Source organism: Myotis yumanensis, unplaced genomic scaffold, assembly GCF_028538775.1.
Source record: "Myotis yumanensis isolate MYYU_CA2020_CCGP unplaced genomic scaffold, mMyoYum1.0.hap1 SCAF_1, whole genome shotgun sequence".
Lineage (NCBI taxonomy): Eukaryota > Metazoa > Chordata > Mammalia > Chiroptera > Vespertilionidae > Myotis > Myotis yumanensis.
Window position 1 is genome coordinate 193,499,388 of NW_027223752.1, and position 14,744 is coordinate 193,514,131.

At 42.5% G+C, this 14,744-nt stretch overlaps 1 protein-coding gene across 1 annotated transcript; it reads right to left on the reverse strand.

Moving 5' to 3' along the window:
- Nucleotides 1–10,710: 10,710 nt before the first annotated feature.
- Nucleotides 10,711–12,682, reverse strand: LOC139006873 (growth-regulated protein homolog gamma-like). The gene is made up of 4 exons (XM_070409660.1): nucleotides 12,580–12,682; nucleotides 12,338–12,482; nucleotides 12,137–12,220; nucleotides 10,711–11,273 (listed from the first exon to the last, which is right to left on the reverse strand). Exons 1-4 carry the CDS (start codon nucleotides 12,680–12,682, stop codon nucleotides 11,258–11,260), a joined length of 348 nt encoding a protein of 115 aa, XP_070265761.1. The 3' UTR covers nucleotides 10,711–11,257.
- Nucleotides 12,683–14,744: the final 2,062 nt, after the last annotated feature.

Sequence of the window (14,744 nt, forward strand, 5' to 3'; positions counted from 1 at the left end):
ACTACATATAATCTAGCAATTCCACTTCTGGTAATATATCTAAAGAAAACAAATATACTAACTCAAAAGGATATCTGCTCTACCATGTTCATAATAGCTTTATTTACAATAGCCAAAATATGGAAACAACCTAAGTCCATTGATGGATGAATATATAAAGAAGATGTGAGATTTGACCTCATTTAACCTCTTTCATATATATATATGAAAGTTAAGAGAGTAGACCTTAAGAATTCTCATCACAAGGAAGAAAGAAAATTTCAATGCTAGATCTTTCATTCTCCCCCATATCTTCACTACTTACATAATTTCTTTTCTGCTGCAGTAGGCACCTTCAGGTATCAACTGAACATTTGTAATAAATTTGGGAGAAATAAAGTCAGAATGTATCTGAATACACTGACATCGCAACTCTTGGCTCTCACAGGGATCAGCTGTATGAGAAAAGAATAGCAAAACCCTGAGTAAGAACAAAAACAACCACGATGCTTAATTCTTTACTTGAAATTTGAAATCAGTGCAGCAGGACATTCAACACAGAATAAATACTGATAGGAATATTTAGAGAGACAATCACACAAATCTAATCATCTGCTCTTCTGTTGACCAGTGAGCATTTATTGAGCATTTACTACGTTTGAGAAACTGATCTCAAACACGAGATCAATAATTCATTGCTTAAAAGTATATATGGTCAGTAAGAGTTTATTTAATGGTAAAGTCAATTTTCTTTTATGAAAAGATGTAAATATACAGATTTTGTGTAAATTCTATCAGTTGAAGACAATGATTTATACCTGCCTACCATCATTAAAATAAACACTCTAAACCTCTTTGCAGTAATGTTCTTGCTGTAATCTCCAACAAGAAAATTATAGACCATTACAGTCAGATATTTCTAGGAAGTTAAACAGATTTTTAAAAATTAATTTAATAATTGTTGACACTGTAATCTAAATATATGTTTGCTTAAATATTAATTGCAGTTTCTACATTTTGCCTAATGCTAAATACAATCTCATTAGATTGGGAATCCTTTTTTTTTTGAAATTTTCTAGTGTCTAGAAGGAAAAGGCATGGTTGGCTTACCAAAGATAGCCAGGACAAGAACAGCCAGAAGTATGACTGCCCATGAGCTCTCAGCAGCCATGCCTGTGCTTGACCTTGATCCCTGTCTGAATGGTGAAATCAACACTGCAACCCTCTTTTATGTACTCCGAGAACCTTTTGTTGTTCTTGCATTCTTTCTGCCCATTGAAGAGTGAAAAGAGCATGTTCATCATTACAAGCCAAAAAGGAAGCTGGCTTTGTTTTTCAGGTTTTGTTTAATTTGGGGTTTGGGACAGGATAAGGTGGATTTGTTGAATAGAAAAGTGAACCTATTATTTCCTGAGGGTGGTGAAACTGTTATTATGAAGGTTCAGTTCCAGTTGCAGTTAATGGTGATTTACAGAATGGAATCACAAAACTGTCTACATCTCTTTTCAAAGGTGATATTTGTACAAAGTAGGAAATCAATATGCTTTTTTTTTGTTCAGCAAGTATTTGCTTATGTCTTTTATGCTTATTTGCATAATCCAACTCAAGGTTATAATAGAATCGGCCAAGTTCTAACTATACTTACAGTATAGATAACTTACAAAGAAACTGAAGTTCAAACTATAATAACCCTTGTTCTCCTAAGAACAGTTTACTTTTGATTTGAAGGCAGCAGTTTCAACGAGTTTGAAACTAAATAATCTAATCGGGAACTATGAGCTTCAATATTTTTCCCCTTAAGATTTATAGGTGACCTTAATTATTCCATACTGACCACATTTTTTTTGCATTAACAAATCAAACACTAAAGTATTTATATTAGATTCCTAGGGCTGCCATAGCAAAGTACCACAGACTGGGTGGCTTCAAAAGAGAAAGTTTTGCCTCACAATTCTGAAGGGTAAAAGTCCAAAATCAAGGTATTGGCAAGGTTGATTCTTACGGCTGTGAGTAAGGGATTTGCTTGAAGCCTCTCTCCTTGGCTGATAGATGGTTATCTTCATCTTCCCATGGTGGTCTCCCTGTGTATATATCTGTCTCCCAATTTTCCCTTTGTATAAGAACACCAGTCATGTTGGATTAGGGCCCAACCAAATGACCTTATTTTCATTTGGTTACTTCTGAAAGAACCTGTCTCCAAATGAGGTACTGGGGTTAGGACTTAACTTGATGACATTAGGAGGGGGACATACTTCAACCCATAACAGCATTTAACTGAAGAATCAATAATTACTGAAGGGCTGATATAGTAAAAAGGTAAATCTAGCCTAAATAATAAGATAATTTTGCCAATTCTTATTGAGCATCTGTTACCTTCCAGAGCTATTGCTGGACACTAGGTATTTGAAAATAAAAATTGAGTTTCTGCTCTTGAGAACTTCACTGACTGTTTGGAAAGACAGACATGTAAGCAAATTAAACTAAAAGATGATCTGTGTTACACTAGATATGTACCTGAGGCACTCTGAGGAAGAAGAGGGAAGACTTGTCTAGAAGAGGGGGGAGGTAAAACATCAGAGGAGATAACATTGGAATTATTAAAGATGAAGAAAAAAAATTCATCATAATAACAAACCTTCCAGGCAGAAAAATGCACAGAGTCACAGCTCTGTGAAGAGTTGCTATGGTCTGAATGTTTATGTCTCTCCAAAATTCACATTTTGGAATCCTAACCCCCAAAGTGATGGTGTGAGGGGGAGTGGAGCCTTTGGGAGATGATTAGGTCTTGAGGACGGAGGCCACATACATGGGATTAGTTCCCTTTACAAAAGAGACTCCTGGGGAATGTGGAATGGAGGGGGTAAAAGGGGACATTTGTAATATGTTCAACAATAAATCTACACTAGTAAAAGACAAAGATGCTAATTGACCATACCTTCCCTACACCCAAGCCACGTCCACCAGCCAATCAGAGCGACTGTCTGCAAATTAACCCAACCAAGATGGCGGCCGGCAGCCACAGAGCTGGAGCAAGCTGGAGGCTTGGTTGCCCTGGCGATGGAGGAAGCCAAGCTTCCCGCCGGCCCTGGCTGGCTGTACCCTCTGCAAAAGGCAACAAAGTTTCAATTATAGAAGCTAAATAAATCCCAGAGACCTGCTTCCAGCCAGCCTCCACTGGGAGCTTGGGTGGCTGGGGGTTATGGCCAGGCTTCAAACAGACATCAGCCCCTCATCAAGGCTGGCCAGGCACCCCAGGGGGGACCCACACCCTGAAGGGGCTGTGGCCAGCCTGCAAACAGCCATCAGCCACTCACCCAGGCTGGCCAGGCACCGCAGCAGGACCCCCCTCACTGAAGGGGGTGTGAACAGCCGGAAAACAGCCCTCAGCCCCTCACCCAGGCTGGCCAGGCACCCCAGCGGGACCCCCACCCTGATCCAGGACACCCTTCAGGGCAAACCAGCCAGCCCCCACCCATGCACCAGGCCTCTATCCTATATAATAAAAGGGTAATATGCAAATTGACCCTAGCAGCAGAGCGACTGGGAATCACTGGTCACTATGTCACACTGACCACCAGGGGGCAGATGCTCAATGCAGGAGCTGCCCCCTGGTGGTCAGTGCTCTCCCACAAGGGGAGCTCTGCTCAGCCACAAGCCAGGCTGATGACTGCCAGTACAGCGGTGGTGGTGTGAACCTCTCCCACCTCCTCAGCAACACTAAGGATGTCCGACTGCAGCTAGGCCTGCACCCTGCTGGCAAGTGGACATCCCCGAGGGCTCCCAAGCTTCCAGAGGGATGTCTAACTGCCAGCTTAGGCCCAACCCCTCGGGGAGCAGGCCTAAGCCAGCAGGTGGTCATCCCCTGAGGGGTCCCAAACTGCGAGAGGGCACAGGCCGGGCTGAAGGACCCTCCCAAGTGCACAGATTTTTGTGCACCGTGCCTCTAGTATAAATTTAAATAAAAGAGAGATCCCACAGAGCTCTCTAGACCCTTCTGTCATGTGATGACCCAAGGACTAGTCTGTGATCCTGTCACCATTATTTCAAACTTTTAGCCTCTAGAACTAGGAGAAATTATTTTATGTTTTTTATAAGCCACCCAGACCATGGTATTTTGTTATAGCAGCCCAGACAGACCAAGGCAAGGGTATTGGCAAGTCCCGGATGGGGAAAGTTATTGCAATCTCAAAATGAGATAAATTTTAATAACTTGACAACATTCCATTGACTGATCAGGTCTTGGCCTTTATTCAAACCAACAAGCTAAAAATAAGTTAGAAACACTATTCAGACATAACCTTAATTTCTCTGAGTCTCATTTTTCTTCTGTACCAAGTAGAGGTCATAAAATGCTGTGTTATCTACATATGTAGATATTATCTATATAATAAAAGCCTAAGCTACAGTTAAGGCAGAACAACCAGAACAACCAGTCACTATGATGCGCTCTGACCAACAGGGGGCAGATGCTCAACACAAGAGCTGCCCCCTGGTGGTCAGTGTGCTCCCACAGGGGGAGCACTGCTCTGCCAATAGCCGGGCTCATGGCTGGCGAATGTAGCAGCAGTGGCGGGAGCCTCTTCTGTCTCCGCAGCAGTGCTAAGAAGCAGTGAGCTGAGTGGTAAGGAGTGAGGGGTCCTGGACTGTGAGAGGGCACAGGCTGGGCTGAGAGACCCCCCCCCCCGCCCCCCCCCCCCCCAGCTCCAGCGCATGAATTTCATGTACCGGGCCTCTAGTGATGATAATAAGGAAGTATACAAAGCTGTGATAACCAAATGTTGAAAGATTCAAAATACTGTTGTATTTTAAAACTGTAAAGACAGGCTTAGGACATCATGAGAGTTGTTACGAAGTTTGTTAAACAGATGGTGATAAATGATCAGATCTTCCTTATCAAATGTGGGTCTCTGATTCTAGACCTGCTAAAATCTATGCTAGATCTGGAGAAGAATTAATTTGCAATTAGATCTAGATTATTTAACATGCTCAGATTGTCAATTTCTAAGGTTTTATAGACATTTTATTTTATTAGTTGAATTTTCACACAAACCTGAGACCTATACAAACATGCAAATGACTAAAAATATTTTATTTTTCATTGTAACCTTATGTTTCATTCTTCAAAATATTTATCTACACTAATAAAAATACAATGTAATGTGATAATAGTAATGATCATTTATTGAGTTCTGTTTTGTGTCAACACACCTCTATGAACTTTTTGTATGATATCTGGAAACTTTACAAGGAATGTTTATCTTATGGATAAGGAAATTGAATATCCCAGACAGATTAAAAATATCACAAATACTTAACAGCTTCTCACTTCAAGGTATGGAATCTATTTCCCAAATCCCTTGACTCTGGGCTAACCTTATAACTTGCTTTGGCCTATAAGATTTGATAAAAGTGTCCTAACCGGTTTGGCTCAGTGGATAGAGCATCAGCCTGTGGACTGAAGGGTCCCAGGTTCGATTTTGGTCAAGGGCATGTACCTTGGTTTCAGGCACATCCCCAATAGGGGGTTTGCAGGAGGTAGCTGATTGATGTTTCTCTCTCATCGATGTTTCTAACTCTCTATCCCTCTCCCTTCCTCTCTGTAAAAAATCAGTAAAATATATATTTTTTAAAAAACGATGTGGTAAAAGTGGTATGGATACTCCAGGTGACTAGAGACGTTATGGAGTAGAGCGGCAGAAAGGTAGAGCTCCAGAAGGTGAGTCAAGTTTCCTTGGATCTCTTTGATCAATACAAAGTCACACATGGATAGAGTGAATCTGAGCAATTCTCAGGCCTCACATGGGATAGGGAGATTGTTAGAGTGGAGAGACCTTGTGAACACTCAGGGTATTTGGTTGAAACACAGAAATAACTTGACTTAGCAGTTCAGCTCTAGGTCAAAGAATTCTCTCTAGACCACCCTGACAAAGCTTAAAAACAGCCTCAGAAATATCAAGTTGATGCTCTAGTAATTTAATTGCCTGCCAGAATAGAAATCAAGACTCTAAAGGAAGAAAAAAAAAAATCTAGACACTCATCAACACAAAATTCAAAATTTCCTACACCAATAAAAAATTACTTCACATGCCAAGAAGTAGAAAAGTCTGATCCATAACTAGAGGAGAAAAATTAGTCAATAGAAATAGACTCAGAAATGACAGAATGATAGAATTAGTAGACAAGAATTTTAAAATAGCTATTATAAATATGTTCAAGGGTTTAAAAGATAATGTAAACATAATAAAGAAGTAGAAAGTGTATCAATAAATGATATAAAAATTTGATATACATCTAGATATAGATATATGATACAGGTATAGATGTACATGTAGATATAGATGATATAGATATAGATGATATTAGATATATAGATATAGATATAGATACAGATATAGACATAGGTGGTATAGATATTTGATATAGATATATAATATAGGTATAGATGTAGATATAGCTATAGATAGCTATAGATTTAGATATAGACACTGACATCGAAATAGATATATAGTGTAATTTCTAAAACTGTTCAACCAAGGGGGACTGAAACATAGAATACTAGTATTCATCCACTAGCTCCTGCCCTCAGTAAGGGTTGCCTTTGAAGGCTTAAAATCACTGGCCATCTTGCCTGTGAGCTGAGAAAACTCTCCCTGACATTTCCCCCTTCTCATGCTCAAATGAAGAGAGCCCTCAAGAAAAGAATCAGAAGGATAGAGGAGACTGAGTTGAGAAGCTGTCATCAGGAAGGTATGCTGCCTATTGCAACTAATTGGTATGCACAAAAGGGATATGGAGTGGGGCATTAATGGTAAAGACAGGACTAGCCTTTTCTGCTATTATTTGTGTGGCTAGTCAGAAAAAAGAGAGACAGTGTCATCTGTCACTCTGGATGGCCTCCATTATGCAACTGCAAGTCTGCCATCTCTGCCTCCCCCAGTGTCTCTCCAGTTACTTCTGGGAGTCCTGAAAGGACATTTGGTAGAATTCACAAAGAAGAACTCTCAAGGTCAGACTAGGGACAGCCATATTTCCTTCTTTCTGGCTCTAGTTCCTTTGGTTACACTGCTCAGGAAACCTCAGTTATTGTTGCCTTTGCTCTTTCTTTCCTGCTGATGACCTCCAAGGTTGGGATGTGCCACGTAGGATTATTTACTTATTTCACCCATGACCACCATCTCATACACCCTTTTGTCCCATTTCCTGTCACAGTACTCTCAATGAAAAACTGCTTTGTACTTGAAAAGTCTCAGGGAAATTTGGTGTGAAAACGACACTACATATCCCATGAGATCTGGGACTAACGCTGAGACAATGTTCATGGAGTTGGCCTGAGGATCAATGGCAGATTTCTGGAGCCATCCTTGCAACCACTTCAGAAAGTGTATTCTGCTATTATCTTCATTCTATAGAGGGTAAATGAAGTCAAGAAACTTTCCCAAGATCACACAGTCAACAAGTAATAGAGCTGGAATTTAATCTAAAGTTTATTTGGTTCTTTGAAACCTATGTCTTTAACCACCATCTTTCTCTGTTTTATGCTCCATGTTACATATTGACAAGAGTTAAGTGGACAGCCCAGACGGAACAAGACAATGTTTGGGTACAAGAATTGATTGAGGGCTTTATTGAGCCCTTGGGGTCCTACCTGTAAATATTTTCCAATGTCCTTTGACTTGGGGCGAGGGAATGAATGGCATTTATGGAGCTTCTAGAAAGGTTCCCATTTATTTACTTCTGTACAGTTCACAAATTTTCTTCCTTTTCATCTCATTCATAACTAACTTAAAAACATTAGTATTATAAAGAGATTATTATTTTTAACTCTTTTAAGTGCAAAGAAAACTCACAGAGATTGTTTAGGGGTGAAAAGGACAGGTTTTAGGAAATTTTAGAAATTAAGGGGACCATGGAAGAAACACAGGGCTGCAGAGCAGCAGAAGGTATATTTTCATAGAATAGGGAAGCTGAAAAGCTGCAACAGGTACATTTCCATAGAATGAGGGAGTTGGGAACAGCAAAAGGTCTATATTTACAAAATAAGGAGAAGGAAGCCCTTCATCCAGAAGGAGAAGAAAGCCCAAAGGGAATAGGGAAACAATAAGGAAGGAGGGGGGAGAACCTCTCATGTCCCCTGTGAGGTTCAACCTTTGAGCCCAGGAGTTACTATAGTAACAAGTCTAAGGGAATAGTGACCAATCAGAGGGGATATCAAGGCACCAAGATCTGCAGCCTTATAAGCCGTGGGGAAAGGGAACTCAGTAGGGCCCTTTCCCCCTCCCCACGTGGGAGTCTGTACTTGTTCTTTAATAAATTTCCACCTTTGCTGTACCACCTTCTGTCCATGGATTCATTCTTTGACTCCAGCGGATAAAGAATCTGGGTTCCAGTCCAAAAATTCTGCTTCATTGCTACTTAGAATAAAAGCCCATATTTACCCACCTACTTGGGGCAAGCCAGAACTTGATCTCAAGTATTCAGGCTGTTTCTTGCTTCTGCTAAAGGCTTTACCACAGGTCTCAGGATTTACTGAACAAGTCCTGAATCAGAGACAAGCCCATGCCCCACACATCCACAAATATTCCTGCTTTTAAGGTTTGGAGTGTAGTTTCTTTTAGATTATAGGGATCTTTCCTCCCTTGACTTACAATTTTGTTTGTCTTGAAAACCTGAGTGCTGCTGTCAACCTGGGGCAGTACTGAACACGAAATTCCAGTGGACTTTCTCAAGTCAAGCAATCTATCAGGTTCCATAGAAATTGCACGAGGAAAAGTAGGAACTAAAGCACTCAAATCTTAAAACCATGCTACTTGATAAATTGGTATAAAGGATTGGAACAAACATTAAGCTCACTGGTAGTTCCTTATAAATGACCTGGAGAGTGTTATGCTAAGCAAAATGAGCCAGTCAGAGAAAGACAAGTATCACATGATCTCACTCATATGTGGAGTCTAATGAACAAAATAAACTGTTAAACAAAATAGACCCAGAGACATAGAAACATGGAACAGACTGTGGAATCTTAGAGGGAATGTGTGGGGTAAGTGGGTGGGAGGTATGAGATCTATCAAAGAACTTGTATGCAAATATGTTTATCCTGTGGACACAGACAGTAGGTTAGTGAAGGCCTGAGGTAAGGAGTGGGGGCAGGCTAGAAGGGGTCAATAGGGAAAAAAGGGGGACATATATAATACTTTCAACAATAAAGATTTAAAATATATAAAATGTATTAACTCTTCAAAAAAAGTAATTGAACCTACCTGGCCGGTGTAACTCAGCAGCTGAACACTGACCCTGGAACCAAGAGTTTGATTTCTAGTCAGGGATGTTTCTCTCTCTATCCCTCTCCCTTCCTCTCTCTCTAAAAATCAATAAAACAAATTTAAAAAAAATTGTAACCCAACTATCAATTAGATCTTTTCCTATGTGAAGTATTCAGCCATTCACTTTTTCTGCTTCTACTGATGAATCAAATTATTTCAGTTTTTTTAAAAAAAATCCGCTTTACCACCATTTCACAGCCATGCTTCATTAAACTGTCAATAATCGTTTGAAAACTCATTCAGCAAAAACATTGCAACAGGAGTTCTTGTTAAGATAACTATAAAAATGTAAATCTTTTTAAGGAGGAGGTAAACTTGAGTAGCTAGGTAGCAAGGAGCTCCTTATTAAAAAAGGAACAACATAGCAGTAGCCCTGCTCCATGTGAATCAGTGGGCTGAATGTCCTCCTGTGCACTGAAGGGTTGCTGGTTAGATCCCCAACCCATGTGCAGGCACATACCCAGATTGGGAGAACAGTCCAGGGCCCCTGGTCCCTGGTCAGTCCCCGCCCCACCCCCTCATCCCTGATCAGTCCCCCCCCCATCCCTGGTCAGTCATCCCCCCCTCCCCTCTCCCTGGCTTCCTTTCTTTCTAAAACCAATAAAAACATATGACTCTTGCACTAAGAGGGGAAAGGTTGGTCCACAGTTGGGAAACCACATTCTTGGGTAGGTGAGAGCCAAGGGGAGTGACAGCTATTGAAAGGGCGAGGGCTATGCCCTCCATCTTGCCTGTATCCTCCATGTTGGGGCCACGTGCGGCCTTCTTCCCGGAAGCCCAGGCCTCTGCTGGCCACACCCGGGATTTTAAACTAACCAATGACAATCAAGGGAAGTGTGCGCCATAGATATGACCACATCCTGTGTAATGGGTCACCAGCTTGCACCTGGCCAATCGGCGGGGGGCACAGCCCCCTCTCCCGCTCCTACTCCAACCCTCTATAAAACCCCTGGTTCGAGCAGACTGCTCTCTCTCTGCTTCCTGCTGCTGTGTCGGCAAGGTGGGGGAGCCGAGCTAGCTCGAATAAAGATTCTTATGCTTTTGCATCGGATTGGCTGGCTCCCTGATGTGGTTTCTTGGGAATCTTGAAATCTGGGCACAACAGCTATCACTAGATGAAGTTAGCATAACCTATAGTTTGATTTATATGTGTAGCCAATTGAATACCCAAGGGAGGGTGGGGCGTTGAGAAACATTGATGTAAATTATCAGATTATCCAGTAAAGCTTTTTTTCCAGAAAATAAAACAAGAACCATTTATTTTGAAATATTTTATTTTATGTTCTTTTTTTTTTTTGCAGAACCATCAATAAATACTTAAATCTTTTTGTCTTAAGACACAAATATTGCATAATTGACACTAACCAAGGCATTATGCCTTACAGGAAAGACATGAAATGTCCAAGGGATATTTAGTTTTTAAGCTTCAACATTAGAAATGTTGACCACATATTGTGAAATTGTTCCAATAAATAACAACTGACATTCTTTTAAATACTTACAAAAATAGATGCACACATACATTCCCCTACCCTTACTAATTATTGCTTGGATCCTCCATCCTCTATCATAGCATCTGACATTGCTGTGGGCTCCTCAGAAATATTATTTTAATGACTAGAGAATATTTGCAAACATTTTACCTTCAAACTGAATAAGAATCAGAATCGTATGAAGTTGGGTTTGCCATAATATAAACAATAAAAATAACAGTACAATGCCCAAGTAGAGGCAATGACATCCTTAATGATTTCACATGTAAAATATTAACATAGAATATTTGAAAACAACCGATAAATAAATAAATAAGTAGAAGAAGTCTCCTAAGAGATGCTCAAACATAATAAGTCCAATCAAGGTGACTTTGGGGGCTGATGATTCCTCTTCTTCCTCTTCAATTTCTGTAGGGCAGGGCCTGCTTCAGGTAGAGCCATCAATCTACTTCCTGCTTCGTCTGGTCAGTTGGAGCTGCCCCTATCATGAAAAAAAGGGTGTCCTTAGTAGCTGCTCAGGAAAGCCAGCGGCACAGCACTCTCCTCTTGCCCTCTAGATTCCAAAGTCTTCTGAATCTAGTTTTCCTGACCTGCAGGAAGTGCCTGCTTCTAGGCTGTGTGGCTGAGAGCTCTAGGCGCTTGGATGCTCTTATTTAGAAATGCAGGCGTGGTGGTGTCTGGGGTCCTTACCACCACCTCTGCATTCCCAAGTAAGGACTTATTCCTCAATAAGGTGAATTGTTGACTTCAAACAGCCAGAACCTCTTGCGTAGGTGAGTGCCAACGGGAGTGACATGGGATCATCTGCCACACTGGGCCTCACTTGAGCCTCACAGCAACCCCAAGTAGTAGCTACTATTGTTTTACTGAGTCTAGAGAAGCTAAAGTATTTTCCTTGAGGTATATGGCTAATAGGTGGTCAAACCCAGATTTGTACTCAATGCAGTTGTCACTGCAAAGTCTCTGTTCATCACCACTAACTAAGATTTGGGTTCTGTGATGAAGAGAAACGAGGATTCTGATTTTCAGGCTTGACGCTCAGAAAGAATTGGGTGCGGGAAGGGCATTAACAGGTGGGAAGCTTTTTAGCATAACTGTCCAACACCAATAAGAATACTAATGAAAGCTGCTTTCCCACCTCATCTGAATGGGGGTGGAGAGGGAAATGGGGATGGCAAGCACTGGAAATGTCCTCCTGGACCAGAGCGCCTTCATTATCTAAATGGCAAATCTAATTGTGAACTAATGACTTTTCACTCCTGCTACCCCCTGGACTTCCCTGATATAGTTTTCAGGAGGCAGAGGCCAATATCTGTCACAAAGGACTCTAGTCACATAACTCACTTGTTTAACAGCTTGTCCAATATTTTCTTAACCTGGGGGGATGCGGGGTTGAGACAAACTTTCTGTCCATTCTTGAGAATGGCTCTGCAGACAGAAGGGAGAACACAAGTGAGATGGAGGGCGGGTGAGGGTCAGGGTGGGGGCATCTGGGCGGTGGAGGTGAGCAGGATGGTGGCAGCAGCAGAGCATGGTGGCACTTACATGACTTCTGTTCGGTCGCAGTGGGGACCTGGGGACGTCACCTTCACACTCTGGATGATCCTGGGGTGAATTCCGTTCATGGTCTGCATGCACTGGCAGCGCAGTTCATTGACCACGGTCTCCTCTGCGAGGACCATAGGCGCCGCTGCAGGGAGAACAAGCTCCGTTAGCGGGATGCCCCCAATGGGCGCCCACCCTTCATCCCCTTTTTCCCCCTTGGACTCCAGGGGCTCGAGTCTCACCTGCAGCTTGCCGGCAGGCGGCGACCAGGAGCAGGAGCAGGAGCGCGGCCCGGAGGAACCGGGGAGCGCGGGATGCAGCAGAGGCGGTGGCGGTGCGGGCCATGGGGCTGAGCTCGGAGGATCGGTGCTGCGGTGCCTGGAGTGTGAGAGCTGGCAGGAGAGCTGGTGGAGCGAGATCTGTGGCTCCCCGAGACGGGCGAACCCCTTTTATCCATGGTCGGGGAGGAAATTGCCTGGGGCAGGAAATTCCCGGTCTTACACGTGGTTCCCTGGACGGGACCGAGGGTGTGGCCGGGCCCCTGAGGGGTGTCGGGGTGGAGGACCTGAGGGTTCGATCTCTCACTGACTAAGCGGACTGCATGCACTCTTTCTGCCCAAATTCCCAAAGCCGGGATGAGTCGCTGCCATGCAGGAGCTGCTGTCTGAGAGGGGGGGCGGTCATGGGCGCCCAATGACCCTAGTGCACAGGGTGGAGAAGGGCTGGGGGAGGATCCATGAGATCCTCCAGGAAAGGTGACACATCTTTAAAAGGCGAAAGATTTATGCGATCTGAAGAGAAACCAGAGTATTAGGTGACACATCTTTAGAGGGAAAGAGCTGTCTCTTTATTTAACAGACCTGGGGGAATCAAGGAGGAGTGTGAAGGTAAATTTTACTTAGCTATCCATATGTACTATATTTATATGCACCCCATGTCTCTCTAGCTTTCAGGTTTATATATAGTGCTCTCTGTTAAAAATACCCCAGTCATCTCGGATCCAGAGAGGAATGTTCTACCTGTCCCCTTGTTTTATAGTCTCAAAGCACACTTAGCATATCTTGGTTTTATTTTCTATTTGGTTAGAAGACGGATTCGTGTCAAAATTTACTCGTGTTAATTTCAATGACAAATGACAAATGACCTCTTCTGTATCCTACTGAACCTCCTTATTCCCTCTTTAATGTTGCAGCTTCCAAAATTCCTGGGAGATCTCCTTTCCCACATGAGGGGTTCCAATCTGAACTATGACATACAAGACTGATGGTCACTCTGAAGCTTCCAGGGGCTAGTCGGGCAGGCTCACCGCATCCCCTTCTCTGGTCTATCCTTGGACAAAATAGCACCTGAACACTAGGATGAGGGACCTGCTGCACCCTTACCCCCGTTGCACGGGGATGAAGCAGGGTTTCATTTACTACAAGAACTCAGTGTTGGTCCCCCTTTCTCTAGAAACAAACATTGACACATCTGTTTTCTGACCAGGAATTTCAGCCTTTTAACCTGATGGGTTTACTATTTTCTCAAATAGTAAAACGTTGATTCAACATGAGGTATAGAGGATGTAAATGTAATTCTCCAGGTTGGATTGAGACCTCTTGGAGACATGGAGTAATGGGAGGAGGGGGAGGAGAAAGGAATGGCCACTGGCCCAGCAATGCATGTCCAGGGACAGGAGTCCAGGCAGCCCCGCTCCGTGGATATGAGTCTGTACCCCATAGCCAGACACTGGGTATGCAGTGAAGCCACCTGCATTTAGTTGCCACCTGTCACTTACAAGGTAAGTATTTCTTTGCCTTCCCTAATGTAGTTAAGGGAAATGAGTAATTTGTGGGAGCCAGCATGGATTAAGTGCTTTATAAACGTTTGTTAAATAAATAAACTGGAAATAGCTCTTTTTTTCCCAGTTTGCCGAAACAGAAACTCAACTTGTGTGAATCCTAGAAAGAAAAAAAAAAATCGTGATGTAAGGTTCACTCCTCAACTTTTCTTTTCACATTTAAACTTTTCTATATCAGGCATTCTAAAAGCAGGGCACATCTGAATTCTACTAAGAGATGTATTTATCTGGATTTTTTTTTTTACTGCTCTATCATTGATTTCTATTGTAGTCCCACTTTCAATAATTTCATCTGTAAAAATGCAGTTTGCATTGAAGACTCTTCATCTGCCCTGGCTGGTTTGGCTCAGTGGATTGAGCTTGAGCCTGTGGACTGAAGAGTCCCGGGTTCGATTCTGGTCAAGGGCACGTGTCCGGGTTACAAGCTCCATCCCCAGTGTGGGGCGTGCAGAAGGCAGCCAATCAATGATTCTCTCTCATCATTGATGTTTCAATCTCTCTTGTCCCCTCCTTTCCTCTCTGAAATCAATAAAACATATTTTAAAAAAAGACTCTCCATCTTATTTA

Excerpts from the sequence above, each read along its gene's own strand:
- LOC139006873 (XM_070409660.1), bottom strand. The coding sequence starts at position 12,682 with ATGGCCCGCACCGCCACCGCCTCTGCTGCATCCCGCGCTCCCCGGTTC. Across the intron at positions 12,483-12,579 it reads CGCCTGCCGGCAAGCTGCAG|CGGCGCCTATGGTCCTCGCA; the intron begins GTGAGACTCGAG and ends TTCTCCCTGCAG. Across the intron at positions 12,221-12,337 it reads TGCGACCGAACAGAAGTCAT|AGCCATTCTCAAGAATGGAC; the intron begins GTAAGTGCCACC and ends TTCTGTCTGCAG.